This window comes from Sceloporus undulatus, chromosome 2, assembly GCF_019175285.1.
Source record: "Sceloporus undulatus isolate JIND9_A2432 ecotype Alabama chromosome 2, SceUnd_v1.1, whole genome shotgun sequence".
Taxonomy (NCBI): Eukaryota; Metazoa; Chordata; class Lepidosauria; order Squamata; family Phrynosomatidae; genus Sceloporus; species Sceloporus undulatus.
The window spans coordinates 194699945-194714901 of record NC_056523.1 but is presented as its reverse complement, the minus strand read 5'-3'; the positions used below and the strand labels follow the sequence as shown (position 1 = coordinate 194714901).

At 43.2% G+C, this 14957-nt stretch overlaps 2 protein-coding genes across 11 annotated transcripts in view; one reads left to right on the top strand and one right to left on the bottom strand.

Annotated features, from left to right (window-relative positions):
* ALKBH7 (alkB homolog 7) overlaps positions 1-14957 on the top strand; it is a 511499-nt gene that overhangs the window by 165867 nt on the left and 330675 nt on the right. The gene's annotated exons all lie outside the window — the stretch shown is intronic.
* Positions 1-14957, bottom strand: part of RFX1 (regulatory factor X1) — a 156168-nt gene that overhangs the window by 83721 nt on the left and 57490 nt on the right. For all 10 annotated transcript variants that reach the window (XM_042455710.1, XM_042455716.1, XM_042455711.1 and 7 more), the window contains 7 exons: positions 14001-14110; positions 12581-12732; positions 12175-12272; positions 11688-11837; positions 10971-11179; positions 10654-10807; positions 9573-9618 (listed from right to left, as the gene is read on the bottom strand). In XM_042455710.1, coding sequence (XP_042311644.1) covers positions 9573-9618; positions 10654-10807; positions 10971-11179; positions 11688-11837; positions 12175-12272; positions 12581-12732; positions 14001-14110 — 919 coding nt within the window. The remainder of the gene's footprint in view (positions 1-9572; positions 9619-10653; positions 10808-10970; positions 11180-11687; positions 11838-12174; positions 12273-12580; positions 12733-14000; positions 14111-14957) is intronic.

The following is a 14957-nucleotide window of genomic DNA, read 5'->3' as shown; positions in this document are numbered from 1 at the left end:
TGCCCTCCCCTGGTGCTAAAGCATTAATGATCCCAGGGCAATTAAATCTGTTTTTAGGAGACCAACCCTCTTCCTCTTTTTGAATGTCATCTGTGTTTCAGCACTTCACCACCACTCCCATTGGGGAGTGATTCCCCCCCCCCTCTAAATGTAGATGCCATCCCCTTAATCCCCATCCTAATTGTCTCAAGCAGGTTTTCTGTTCCTGCAATAAACATTTAAATTTGACATTGGCTCTTGCTGTTTATTTTCCTTATAGGTAAGCTCAGTGGGGATTTTGAGGCCATGTTCTCTGACCACCATAGAAAGTGAATAGTCACACTTGAGATTTATAAGCCATGCTACAAACCAAAGAATGCTTATGTGAGTGGAAGTTGCTTTTGTAGCTTGCCTTGACAGCATAGCCAAGGTAAGTAAGTCAAAAATAAGGTGTTCTAGCTTCTGTAGCAAGTGAAGATGGATTTCTTATATCCCACTTTCTCCTATGCAACCAGTACAGACCTAGATACAGACCTGCTTACAACTGCAGCATGTTGTGCCTTCCATGCTGTGTTTGTTATACAGTGGTGTATCCTTGCTGGGAGTCATAGGAAAGATGTCAAAAATAAGTCACTTCTTATATGCCATAAAATATAGCATCATGTTTGTATGAATGTGTTATACAAATCTGTGCTGTGACCCCATCTGAAATGTGTGTATTAAAGTCACCTCCCAAGAGGATTTATAGTAAAGTTGGATAGCGTGAGAAAGTATTGAATATAATATAATATAATAATAATAATAAGTATGAACCAAGTCCCTATAAGAAAAATATATGCTGGTTAAGTTGTTGCTTATAGTAGGTGAGTTGTTGGCAGAGTTGTGTACCTTAAAGTCATTTCTGACTTCTGTGGACCCTTTTCCAACCAAGATTTATTCTGAGGTGGTTTGCCTTGCCTTTCTCTAAGGCACTCCCTGGGTCTTCTATGTCAGTGTGAAGATGTGTATCTGGTCTCCGTGGGAGTCCTGGGCTGGCACTTAAATCACTGCCACACTAGCTCAGTGTGGTCACGATAAAAATATTGGTTGGAGAAAATTCCTCTCAGTAAAAGAACGGGAAATCCATTGCAGCTGAATGTGGAGATTCAGGAGAAAAGAAAGTACTTTCATAGCACCTAAGCACTGAAACTCGAGTACCATATTGAGGGTAGTGCCCATATGGATGATGGCTTTGGGAGAAAGTTTAAAAATTCATGGATGTTAAATCTATCAGTAGTTACTAATCATGATGGTTATGTATTAGTCCCCGTATCGAGGTGGTGTTGTGGAACATTAGCAGAAAACATCTGTTACACTCTTGTTTTCCTTGTGGTTTCTCTGTAGGCCACAAAGTGGGACTCGAGGCATGTGACCTTTCAGTGTCATGAGCATGGACTTTTATATATTTGGTACAAAGAATAATGCAACTGAATTATTTTCAGACGAGAGCTCCTTGCATTTTCTACTTAATACTTTTTGAAGAAAATAAGGATGTATTAATGGAGAAGGGCATATCAGAAACCCCTGTAAAATTAAGTGAATGATTTAAAGCACTAGCATGATAAAGCCTTATCTGTAACCATCTTATAATGATAAATTCATGGTGGATTAGGGGTAGGGGAGGAAGCATCTTCTCCAGTTCTGAAACCTGTCTTGGAATAGGAGGTGTTTTCTCATAAATGCAGAAACATACAAGCAAACAGTATCAAGATTTGTCTTGTTTTTTCCCTTATGAAATCTTTTGACAGCTGTAACAAGTCATGTCTGCATGAGTAAAGGCAATTTTTAGACTATCTCTGACGGAAACAAAAACCTCTGAAAAACTTGCCTTGTTTTGCTTCACATGTAGCACAACTGTCATACATCAGAGAAATACCAAACAATACAGGTCTTCACATTAAAATATATTGTCAGTTTCGGCTCTTATTACCCTTCTTCAAAATGCCCAAACAAGATGAAGTGTTAATCAGATATAAGCAACTAACATCCAGTTCTAAAAAGATGTCCAAGGCCTCTGGGATGGGAGAGGGGATTTTAATTGCATCTCAGTGTGGCCTCTTCCTTGTGGTTTGGAAGTTAATCTTGTCTCTATGTCCTGTACCCCCCATCTGCAACGTATTTAATAGTTGAAAACTAATTTTTATTTAGTTCACATGGCATCTAGTTTTGCCCTTAAGATTTGTCAGAGTCACAGAGCCTGTCCTGTTCTTTGGTAGCACAAAAACGCACTTTACTTGGGAAGAGTAAGCAAGCAGCATCTCTAGGCAAAGAACACAGCTGAATTTATTTCTTAAGAAAGAACTACAAAAGGTAGAAAACAGCTTTGCACTCTAGACTACACACACGTACATCATCTGACCACAGGCACTGCCATCTCATGGACCCGGACACCTACAAGCTCTTCAAACTCCACTTGAAGTCATAGTGCAGCTAAAGCTGCTGTCGCGCACAAAAAGATTGACACAAAATTATATTTTATACAATATGTATTTGCAATAAAACCTCTATCACAGGTTAAAACACTGAAAATTGACAAATAAGGCCTGATGGTTGAAAACCCAAAAATATCAAGTAATTTATCTTCACCATCTCACAATATTTAGGTGGTTTATAGAACAAGATTAGTAATTACAATAAAAGCACCGATATTTTTTTCTGTTTAAACTAGATATCTAATATTCATTACAAACCAAAGAGTGATTACTTTCCTAAAGCGGGAAGTAACCAAACCTATTTGCTTAGTTACTAGTACAGAGAGGAAACAAAGGACTGATTTCTGTTTTAAACCAAGGGCTACTTATGTTCTCAGCTAGCAAGTATTTCTGAAGCACCCAACAGAGTTGGGCCTCTAAGAACTGTCCCTAGCTGCTCTGCAGCCAATCTGCTTGGTGGACAGAGAGAATCCTGGTTCAGAGGGAAAGGTTTTGTCGTTGTGTAAGGCAGCAACTGAATACAAAGGTAAGCTCCATTCATTTGTGAGTCCTGTGTGACTGATTGGTGGATCCAGCATTCTGCACAGTTCATAGAGGGAATAGCTAGCTCACAGAACAAAGTTTTTGCAAAACAACTAGATCATTTTTCTTACCAAGTTAGGACGTTTCTTAAGACAAAGCCAATCTGCATCATTCAGAGAGCAGGGACTGGGGAGAATGCTGGAACGAAAAGTTTTATTTTTGAACCTCGATTAGGACCTGTCCCTTTATTGGCTTCTCCCTGTTGTGGCATGAAATGTACCCCTTTCTCACTGACGGACATACCTGAACACTTCACAAAGCAAAGCATGTTTACAGATCTGCAACAATGGATTGATGTTCGTTTGGTATACCAGAACAGCGTATTGTAAAAGCAAGCACATCATGTCTGAATAAACAAAGTGCTGCTGGGTCTCATTAGTGAAAATGGCAGAATACGCATGTATGTAACTAAGGTGCTTTTCTGAGAAGATGTGTATGCGGGTGGGTAATGTCAGAAACTCCAGCACCAGAAAAATATCCCACTGGCATCTTCAAGATGCTGCCTACCTGTTGTATTCAAAACTAAGAGGTGCTTTATGTGCAAAGTCTCCTTTTCAGTTAGCATTTTGCTAGCAGGAGCAAACAAAAAGAAAAAGTTGGCACCTGTATGTTCCCCCCACACAAAGTTTGTCAGAAATCTGCTGGCTCACAGGCTAGGCAAAATTAAGGAGTCCTTCATACTGTAGACTGACATGGCTTGCTTTTTATTATTGCAGTGGGCAAGTCCTGTTTAATACACTCCACCCATTTAACTGAGCAAAAAGCTGGCCAGGATGCCCTCAGTAGAAGGATCGAGGCAAAATGCAGGTCTCTGATCCTGGTGCTGAAGTCTCACTAGGTCAGATGTTGGGGTTCTAGGCTGTCATAGCAGGCAAATGTTGCTAAAGTGAGAGAACACCTATTTGGTGAGGCTGCAAACAAGATGGTGTAGGGGCTGGGGCTAGGACAGGCGTCTCCAGCTTAGCAGTTTTTGATGTGAAATGAAGGGATGAGGACATAGAGTTGCTTGCCCAGAAAACAGACAGACCAGAATGAGTTCTCAATTTGACAAGCTAATTGACCAAAGCATTTCAGGCTGTCATCTGAGAACATTTAGGAGAAACCCATGCCCAAGATTTCACAGGTGTTCTAAGAGCAGAGATGGCTTGCTACCCCCTAGGGACAATCCGAGGGTTTCATTTCTGTGTCTGCCCTTTGGGTCCCATCTACACACAAGAGACACACAAGCACTGCTCAAATTGCACGTGAGAGGACTCCTTTCAGAGAACTTTATTGCGCCAACCAAATGTATATTACATGTTCTACCTTTCAAAACTCCACTGGCTTCTTCACAAGGCAGGTGTTAAAACCATACATTGGTCACTGGGAGATGCTCAAAGCCCAAGAAAGTTAACATCCATTTGCAAACAAAAAGTATGATTTTTTTGCAATGGAGTTAAATTTCCTGACCAGAGGGAGGAGTTCCAGCCTGCAAATAATACCCCTCCATACTATCTGAACAGAGAACAAAAAAACCCAGCAACATGCAGGTCCATTAACATCTCCTGTATGGTTTTAACACCTGGCCCGATGAAGAAGGCTTCGAAAGCTTGCAACATGTGCATCTTAGTTGGCCCATAAAGGTATCATTAGGGGATTTTTTATTTGCTCTGTTGCCAACATGGCTACCCCTGAATTTCTTTCAGGGAGTCTACAATAATTTCCTGATCTGGATTCAAAGGAGACTGTCCTTAGTACTTAAGAAAATTGCTCTAAAAGCCAGAATGGCAAATAGTTTTATATAGGTGCGCTGTTTTGAGTCTCACCTTTTACCTGGATAGGTCAATGTGCTGATGCTAAGGCCAGGAACACACCTGTAACAATCCAGCCTCACTGGAGAAAAACAACTGCTAACGGAGCTCCGTACTTTGCTACAAGCACTTCAAAGGATGAGGACGCAGCTACTCATACAGGTTATGAGCCTTGGCATACCTGCCACTAATCCCTTCAGTTGGCCCTGGGCATATTTCTGCATGAGCCCATTCTGCTGCACACTCTTATTTCTCACATGCCACTGACCTCAATGGGGTACATAACAATACAACCTGTCTTAAATTTGTCCAAACCTTTGGCCTCTACTCTTGCAGTGTGGCCAATGCAGGGCTGTCAAGAATATATGTAGCTGGCATACAACTGTATTTACAGTTAACACTAAGTGGAGTAACTCCTACAAAAGTGCCATCTTCCTGCAATATAACCTACAATATAGGACTATCCTATCCTGCTCTCCACACTTGGCCAAAGTCCTCTCTCTCTGTCCTGCAGCGCAAGGCAAGTTGCATTTTCAGTGCTGTATATCATGGCATCTGAACTAAGGCTTTTAAAAAACAGAGCATTCAGGGAGATGAAATGGGTTACCCATGATTGCAGAAGGCAGAACAAGAGTGGCTGAGTTCTCACAAGCCAAAGGAGCTGCTCAGACTGGAGTAGCCTTGTAAGAGATGTGGCAACCGGGAAAAGAGCCCGACATGGAAGAAGTGGGACACAGCTGTCTCAGATCTGACACAAGAATAGGGGCATGGATGTAAAGTGCTGGGACTGATCTCAACTAGTCACAAGGCTGGCTCACTGGCAGAATTCAAAGGGATCACTTTGCCTTTGCGCTAAGAGCAGTGGGTTTCCTGACTTATCTCAACACAGAGCTGAAATTGGCCCAAGAGCCACAAACATCAGACATATCGCCACCAGGAGGAGCGCCAAGAGGCTCAAAACTGCATACAAAAACAAAACTAATGAACAAGTACAATAAAACACCCAGAACATTTGCTGCTGCGGCTAGCCTCCTACCCCTAAAACCAGAGGAAGGGCAGCAGTGGAATAAGCCAAAGGGTCGCAGCATGAAGAGCATTTGTGTAGTTAGACATGGTTTGTGGGGCTGATTTCCTCCTTTTAACCTAGCAGTGACAGATGGACTGTCAGGGGAGGGAAGATAAACCCTGCATCGTTTACCTCCAAGTACCTGGAGATTTCAGAGTGACCCCAATTACAAACCTGGAATTGTCAGGCCACATCCAGGTATACCCAACACCCATGATACTGAGGCTTAGAGCTCTTGCTCTTTCACAAGAAGCCTGCTTGCTGGTTCCTACGCCTGTAGACACTTGTTCTCATTTTTAAGTTGCCTTGGCTTCAAGGCAGGAGCAGCAGTGGCACATGCCCACAGTTATAGGCACGCATTTGTGCAATATGCGGAACTTGGAATGCAGTTGTGACGCATGGCGACTCTTTCATCCAGTATCATTTCATCCCACTCATGAGCTTAAGGCAGTGTGCACACCATGCTGGGAAGGCCACTCAGTGGGCTCGCTACTTCCACATAAAAGCCAGTTACACAACCACAGTCTGTTGAAGCTGTGGGATGACTAAACACCGGCTCATCTTTTTCAACTTGTCCCAATTGTTGTGGTATGAGCTGCCCTAAATCCAATGAACCCTCCCAGCATCTAGAACCACCTGTGTGTCCACAGAAGTACAAAACTAAGGCAGATACCCAGGTCAAGGGTAACTCCCAGGCAACACATGGAAAGCCTCCCCACAAAACAGGACATTCAACCCAAATGGGCAGGTGGCAGTCTCAGTGGCTTAACTGGCAGCGAAGTAGGTCAGGTTGCTCAGGTTCACCAGATAAGGTGATCTCTTTATGCCCCCATGGGCAGAAAAATAAGGCCTTAAGAGAGCGGGCCAGTGTTATGATTTCAAAGCACAGCCTTCCCACCCCCAGCCGTATGAGTGGAGCCTCCACCCCAGACTGGTACTGGACCCTGGGACCCCAGGCAAGAACATTCTCACCCCTCCACAAATGAAGGCATGGGGCGTGAGATCTGAGCCAGTTCCTAACTACCTAACCAGAGAAGTAGCTTGGAAAGGCAAACCAATCAATCCCGCAGCAAAACCAAGGGCCAGTGCCAGCATTCCTCAGGTCACCAGGGCTGCGCAGCCTCTGTAGAGTGAAATTCCATGGGGGATTGGTTGGGCTGCACTGGGGTGAACAGGCGTCAGATGGGGAGGGGAGAGAGGCGTGAAATAAAGCGCGTTGCATACCACTCGGACAGGAATAGCTCATCTTTTCGCAGGGCAGAACAACAAGGCAAGATGCACCCTGCCTCTGCTGGCCATTTAGCAGCCGTCCCTTTTTGTCACTCTCGCTGGAGGGCAATGCTGCCCAAAGTGCTCGCGAGTTGTCCGTGCCAGCTTTGAGGGTGGCTCCATGGGGTCGGCGGTTAAGCTCCTGGACTCATTGGAGCTGAGAGATAACTCCTGGGGCATTTCTCTCGCTCTCTCCCTCCTCCTTTCCTCTTCCTCATCTGATTTTTAAAAGAGGAGGGGTGGTTAAAACAATCTTAGAATATACTCAATCTCACGATAAGAAACTGTGGCCTGTCAGACAGCCAAACTAAAGTGCTCGAGTCAAGTGGAAGTATGGTGTTTCAATGATGCATGCGCCTAAGAGTCCGAAGCCACATCAAAGCCCGCCAGTGCTAGGGCGAACGTTGGCTTTGGTGCGACTCTGGCCTAGGACCATGCTCATGAAACACTACCCCACTGGACTCGAAGCAGCTTTATTTGGTGTGTAACAGACCCCCCCCCCTGTGTCATGGTAGGTGGTGGGGTTACGAAATTAATTCGTTCCGCCATTCCTTTCGTAACCCGAAAATTTCGTAACCCGAAAAGGCTTTCCGTTAGCACTGGAAAGCCTATAGCTGCACTTTGCAGCATTTGAATTTCGCGCCGAAATGAATTTCGTAACCCGAAAAATATTTCGTAACCCGAAACAGTTTTTGCCAATCCAACTTTTTCGTATCCCGAGGCACCACTGTACTGTGGAAACCGCAATCTCATTCCTTTTCCTTGGGCCTCAATGCATCAAGCTGCCCATTTAAATTACACAAATAAATAAATTTCAAACCACAGTCTTAAGGCTCAGGACCTCATATATCCACTTGACTCTGAACAGCAGAGAGAGAAATGGACAGGTCTCTGAGCTCTTTGCCCAGTAATTACAAGCCTTTGAACAAATAATCTTTTTCAGATGACAATCTCTAGCAGCAACCATCTACAACAAAATGAAATATTCCAGGAGTCTGTATCTTGCAATGACCGTTAGCCATCAGAGCTAAATGGAGACTCCATGCTTAAAAGGACAAAAATAACAAGAATAAAATCACCTACACAAAACAACAGCCCAAGAACACTCAAGTATCCAGATTCTGAGGGCAAATAACAAGGAAGGCCCATTGACTTTCAGTACTGCTTCCAAGACTCTTCACAGGGCATTTGGAAGTAAGGTCCTTTTGGAAACAGGATGACGACCCAGGCAGGTCTTCTTTATGAATCACCAAACCAATTCTTACATTCAATCACTCAGAGATTTTTGGCTTTGCTATCTAGGCAGCCCTTATTTGATCAAAGAAATGGGGAAGGGAACTGCTCCCACTCCAATGGACTTGAAAAAAATTACCTCCACCTGTTTATTTGTTATTATTTAAAATGATCTCTCTCAATACTTCAATAGAAATACATCCCCTAAGTCAATACAATATAATGTTCACATAAAATTGTTCTAAGAAAGATATTAGAAAACAGTGAATATTGAAAAAGGGCCAGAACTTGTAATTTCTTAATATAATTCATTAATGGAATAAAATAGCAATGAAGCATAAACTTGATTTCATGCAAGCAGTCTATGTATTAAATCACTAACCAAATAATAAACATGAATAGCTATTTCTAAATTATGTTTTGCTTTCCAGCATATGATGAAATTATTCCATTCTTTTATATGTTTAGTATTTCTCTATTATCTCTCACTTTAACTCACTTGCCAGAATTTGTCACTCCATTATTTGCATATAATCAATGTTATAGGTCCCTCATTTTTAGTAAGGATCATTGTTTTCCGGTATTAATAAACTGGATACAAGTGGCTTTAAATATTCAATTTAACTCTCTCTTGTTTGCAAACACAACAGGATAAGCATGCTAATGGAAACTTACACTCTATCAGCATGCTACTAGTTCTTGGTCTCTGTGATTGTGTTGTGAATTTCCTCCTGGGGTCCTTTCACACAACACAGTTATAGTGTTATGAATTCCCTTCAACTGCCATGGCTTCCTCCTGTACCAACCAGGGGCTTGTAGTTTGGTCAGAGGCAGTAGAGGACCTCTCTGGCTGAGAATGTAAGGGCCTCTCCCTCAAAGACAAACCCCAAGATTTCATATGATGTAGCCATGGCAGTTACAGTGGTATTAATCTGTGTAGTGTGAAAGGGCCCCTGCTGTGCACAGCTGAGATCCACCGAAACACCCCCCCTACTCAACAAGTAGTTTCAAATTAACACCAACTTCCTTCTCTCCCCTTTTTACACTAATAAAACAGAAAGAAGAGTATCACCTCACACATTTATACGTTAAATGGAGGAATAATGGTTAAAAGACCTCTCCAATCTATCATGAACAAAAGACCCAAGAAAGTTTTTGGCCTCTCAAGGGGCCAGACAGTACCTTTATCTGGGTCCAAGGAGTTCAAGGAACTCGTCAGGTTCGCAAACTTGAAAACAAGGAAGAAACAAATGTCAGTAAGGATGATCCTGACTTGGCAACCATCTCTGCCTATAACTATACATAAGAGAGATGCCACACAGTCCTTTTACTTGTGTATAGAGAGAGCTAACGTGGGATCGATGAGAAAAACAGGGAAGGGCTTCCAGATGAATAAACAGACCTCACCCTTTACACATTCAGAGTGGAGGAAACCCATCTCTTTGCGTTTTGCTAATTTACTGGGAATCTCACCAGCTGCTCAAATACAGATGGCTGAGAAACTGGGCATGTCTCCCCATGTATTAATAAGGTCTGGGTTTCTGAATGAACATCATGGCAGTGTTCCCAACTTGAATGAACTACAACATGCTGCATCTTGTTTCCAAACCAATACGCACTCCTAGTATTTTCTAATTCAGCAATGCAGCACTTGCCAATGCTCTCAGCTTGAATCCTTGGCATCTCAAGTTAGAAGGATCTTACGCTATGCTTAAAAGGACGACTGATAGAGATTCTGGAGGGCAACTGCCTCAATAAACAACATCAAGCTAGACAGGAGCAGGCAAATTTTGAGGGTTGAGGGAGGGGGACTGACTGTGGGTTGCAACAGGCCCCAAAAGACAGAAAGACTGCATGCATGCATGCATAAATAAATACTACAAACACCCAGAAAATCATTTCTGAGTTGTTGTGGGTTTTGTTTTGTTTTTGCTTGTTTTTGACTTTAGAGGTAGTGTTCAGTTCTGCCATAAAACAACTGCTCCTGGAATACCTTTTTTAGTGATAAAAAGTACAGCATGAAACACTGGGTGGGGGAAAGACACAAAGAGAGACTCCATGCAGCCCACAAGTCACACTTGGACCATAATTGAGCTAAAGGGACCCATGATCTTACATTGTAGCATAAGGCATCTTGACCTATCTAAAAGGCATGTTGTCCACACATGGAGGACAAAGAGTTAAAAGCAACTTCAGAAAGTGTGTTAACTAGAGTGAGTCTTGCCCCACAAGCAAGTCTTCATTCCAAAGGCCCAAGACCTACCTCTCCCATCACAGCGATAGGCGTCTCGCCCTTGGCCTGAGCCACACGGTGCTCTATCAGGTAGTACATATACTCATCATACAAGAGACGGATGAGATGGAAGGATCCAAAACTGGCTGCACTCCGCAGAGTCAGATCCCGAATCACCATGGAGCTGGGGGGGAAAGAATCATCCCAGAGCAACAGTTATCACATTGGCTCAATCACACTACTTTACAGAAAGCAGGGTGGGGGAGAGCCTGGAAGGCAGTAAAAAGGCTGTGGCTGGAGTGGATGTGAGCTCAGTATCAAGCCCAACACTCTGCATCTCACTTTACCTGTAGAAGGACCACTTGAGGAGAAAGAGTTTGGCGGCTTTGGGGAAGCTGGGGCTGCCATGGTAGGGTTTTAAGACTTGGCTGACTACACCATCCAGCCACACAGCCCACTGCTCCAGAGAGTTCTGCTGCTGCAGAGTCATCTTAAAGTCTTGCTCAAGGCGCTGCACCACACGATCCTCGCACCGACACACCCATGAGGCCTGCTCCTGGGGGGACCAAAGAGAAGGAGAAAGGTGTCTCAGGAGGGTTCCTGCTCATCCACAGGGCAAATCATCTGAATTTGTTTTAAGAAGTAGTAGAAACAGAGCAGTTGCAAAGGTAATCTGACACTGATGTATAACAGATGCTACCAACTGCTATGGTAGGAAAGATCATAGCAACCTCTGGAGGGTTGAAGTGAGAAGAATCTCCAGGACCCAGAGTCGAAGTTTCCTAGTGCACCTGCTATTGGAGAGGGAGGTGAACCAACTGGTAGAACTCTGGACACAGAGAAACAGAAATAGAAGAGCCAGCTCTCGAAGAAGGGTCTTCTTGAAACACATCAGCAAGATAATAAAAGCCTTTTGAATAACAGCATGGCTTATCAATGTTTTGTTCCACACCAACACCAGAGTACATCTCTTATCGTCCAGCAATTCATAGTATTTTATCCCCCTCAACTCTTGCTGAGCATGACTGAGCCTTCAGGCTGGAAAGGAGTCTGTGGGGAGTTACCTGGACATTTGCAAAATCCACCCGGTTGAGATCGCTCAGCATCTGATTAATCTGAGCTGTGTTCTGTAAGACGGCCCGGGCAGCCTGGGCAAGATGGTTCAGGGAGGTGTAACGCCGCAGGGTCTGGGCAAAGGCACTTGCTGCTGCCACCTGAAAGACAAAACACTGGGGATACAACTTGTTCCCCCACAATTTTGTACTCTATGAGAATAAGAGCCCAAAGGACTAGGAGAACAATGCAATTTCAAACCTAGCAGGAAGTGGCAGGAGGAATGACTCAGATCCCTAGCAAAAGGGAATGCTGGCATCAGGTTCTGAAAACTTGTCCTGATATGATTCGACAGTTGTCTGTTAGTCTGCCCTAGCACAAACCAAAGACTCCAGAGAATATCACTGGACAGTCTCCACCTGAGAGGAAAGTGTATGGCTAAGAACCCAACCTTAATCCACCCTTCCTCCCTCCAAAACCTTTCACCTTTTGGCTCACCTTCACACGGACCATCTCTTCTGGAATATTCATCATGGCATTTGTCAGCCAGCTCTCCAAACTTTTTGCAAAATTTCGGATTGCTTGCGTCAAGGCACCTGAAGCAAAACAGAACAGCAACCATTACATTGCCCCTGAGAGCCAGTTCCAGTGTCTGGTAGTCCTCTGTTTGTCAGAAATAAGCAGTAAATGTATGGACAACCCAACTCTATATGGATGGCTTCAGTACCTCCAAAGTGAGGCCAAAGGAGCTTTCCACCTCTCATCAGGGGGCCAAACAGCCAAGTGCAAAGCAGAATTGCCAGGCAAATGCTCATCAGCATCTGAAATACTTTGCTTTTACCAGGGTATTGACACTGACTCAGTCTGTGCCATACCCAATGTCAGCTGTGCAAGGTGAGCTTACTCGGAATGGGCCGGAGCACTTCTGGGATCAAGACCTCTACCAGCCCCTGGTACAGCAAGTTGTCACAGTCCTTTGTCCATTTGAGAACAGGTTCATATTTGGACAGGGTCACCAAGCAGCTTTTTGGGAGGCGCTTCTCTGCTTCATCATGGCTAAACATAAACACAGACAACAGGTTAAAGAGCACTGTCATAAGCCCCTATGCAAATTCTCCATCACGTAGCCTTTCCACTAGAATAATCAGTGGGTTTTGTTTATTTAAGAACCAGTATATAGATAATATGGAGATGCTATGATGAGACAGTTAAAGTAGGAGCACCTACTTCTTGTTTCCTTCTTCCCAAGTTCCCCGCCAAACAAGCAGTCCTTCCCACAACAAAATCCAACAATGTTTTAGACATCAGGTTATAGGAGGTTTACTAACAATTTGCTCTTTATGTATAATTTTCTTTGCCCCTTGAAATACCCACTTTACGTTCTGTATACTGGTATATGCCAAAGTCCACAGACAGCCTGAACCAAGGGCCTGAAAAGTACTGACCTGATCCTTCATTTTGTTAGAGTTCATAGGCAAGCAATTCTGTAGGAAAGGAGCTTGCAAACAATACATGGGTGTACTCAAGAGTTGCTGGCAAAAATAATCATAAGCTGATTGCGAAGGGGAAAACAGGAACACGAGGAGGTGATGATATAGAAGTGGAACCTCAATTCACTACTTTGACAAGTGCTGGGTTATTACCAAATTGCATATCAGCATTTACCAATCTTTTGGCAGGTGTGACAAAAGACAAACTGAAAACATGAAACCATGCCAACTCCAGGTGGTATTATAGTATATATCCAGCAACTCCTCCCATTCCACCCCACGCCATCTTCACTTCTATTCTCTACAATAGGCAGATAGCACAGCAACTCACCAGAGAGTCAGACATAACTGTAGGCCTTACTATTTGTCATAGGAGATTAAAAAAGTGCTCCCTCTTTCTTGCCAGGTGTGTCACAAATCCCCACTCCCTGTGTCACTAAGCAGTATCTGTGCTGTGGACAGACTGCCCATGGTCTGTGTGATGTTCTTACTGAAGGAATCAGCAGGGACACAGTCACAAGGCTGTCAACTTAAAGAGTGTGGTGCAGCAACTTGGGTAGGACTGGAATTTAGGAGGTCCAAATTCTAGTCCCTGTTATGCCATGAAGCTTACAAGGTTAGTTTGGACCAACTGATCTCTCTTTTAGCATAAAACACCTCACAGGGTTATTGACAAAATAAAAAGGGAGGGGAAAGCCGTATATGCCACTGTGAGCTCATTGGAAGAAAGGGGGGATATAAATGTAACAAATAAATAAACCATCACTTGAACCCAATACTGTAGTTAGAGGAATTTTTTAGAGAAGAGCCAATCCCACCTGCAGACACACTTACATAACAATTGGGGTGGCTTCACTAGGCTGGTTCATATTGTATCGCCAAAATGTCTTCCAGAGTGTCTCCACCAGGGTGAACTGCAGGTTGACCATCACATCAACAATTGCCTGAGAATGAAGAGAAAATTAATAATCCAATTATAATATACCAAACTGAAAAGGACACCAACAGGACACTTCTTCCTAAATTAATTAACTTGTGCCATCTAGATTATAAACTGTTTATAACAAATCAATCCACCTGTCTAACACATTTCTATCAGTCACAACTTTCTATTTCTGAATTCAAGACCATGATGCACAAGCAGACAATTACACCTGATTAACAGCATGGGGCTTCTCCACTGAATTCACAGAAAAACACAACACACTTTCTTTCAAGTCTGAAACCAAAAAGTTGATCATATCCAATTACACTGGATACATCATGCAAATGGATACCTACCTTCAATTCTGACTGTTCCTATACTCAGCAACATCAAAGAGTTTGCTGTCTTTTAGTTATTGAATCTTATTAACTTTAGCTGCTTGCCTGTATACAGTATTTACGTTTTCAGCATGTGTTTATTAGTACCTCAATGTCAAAACAGATTTTTTCCAAGTGGTGTGTGTGCATATCTGTGTTTCTTGTTCACTGATTGCTTGTTTCGCACATATGGACTGTAGCCCATGGCATACATCTGTTAGTCTTTAGGAAATACATGGAGATGGCAAGATGCTTCTCAAGTCTTATCTAGCTTCTTTTGGCTAGATATCAACATAAATAATCATCTCAAATGGGTCAACTAATAATTAAATCTTCACTAGGATCTCAGGCACTTAAATGTCATTTGGAAATGGGAGCTGAAAATCCCTATCAGGTTGTGTTCACACAACTTAACCTTAAGCAACATGTTAGTCACCTCTAAATTGGTGATGAAAAGAGTCCTGTATTATGTTGACACTGCAGAGCATT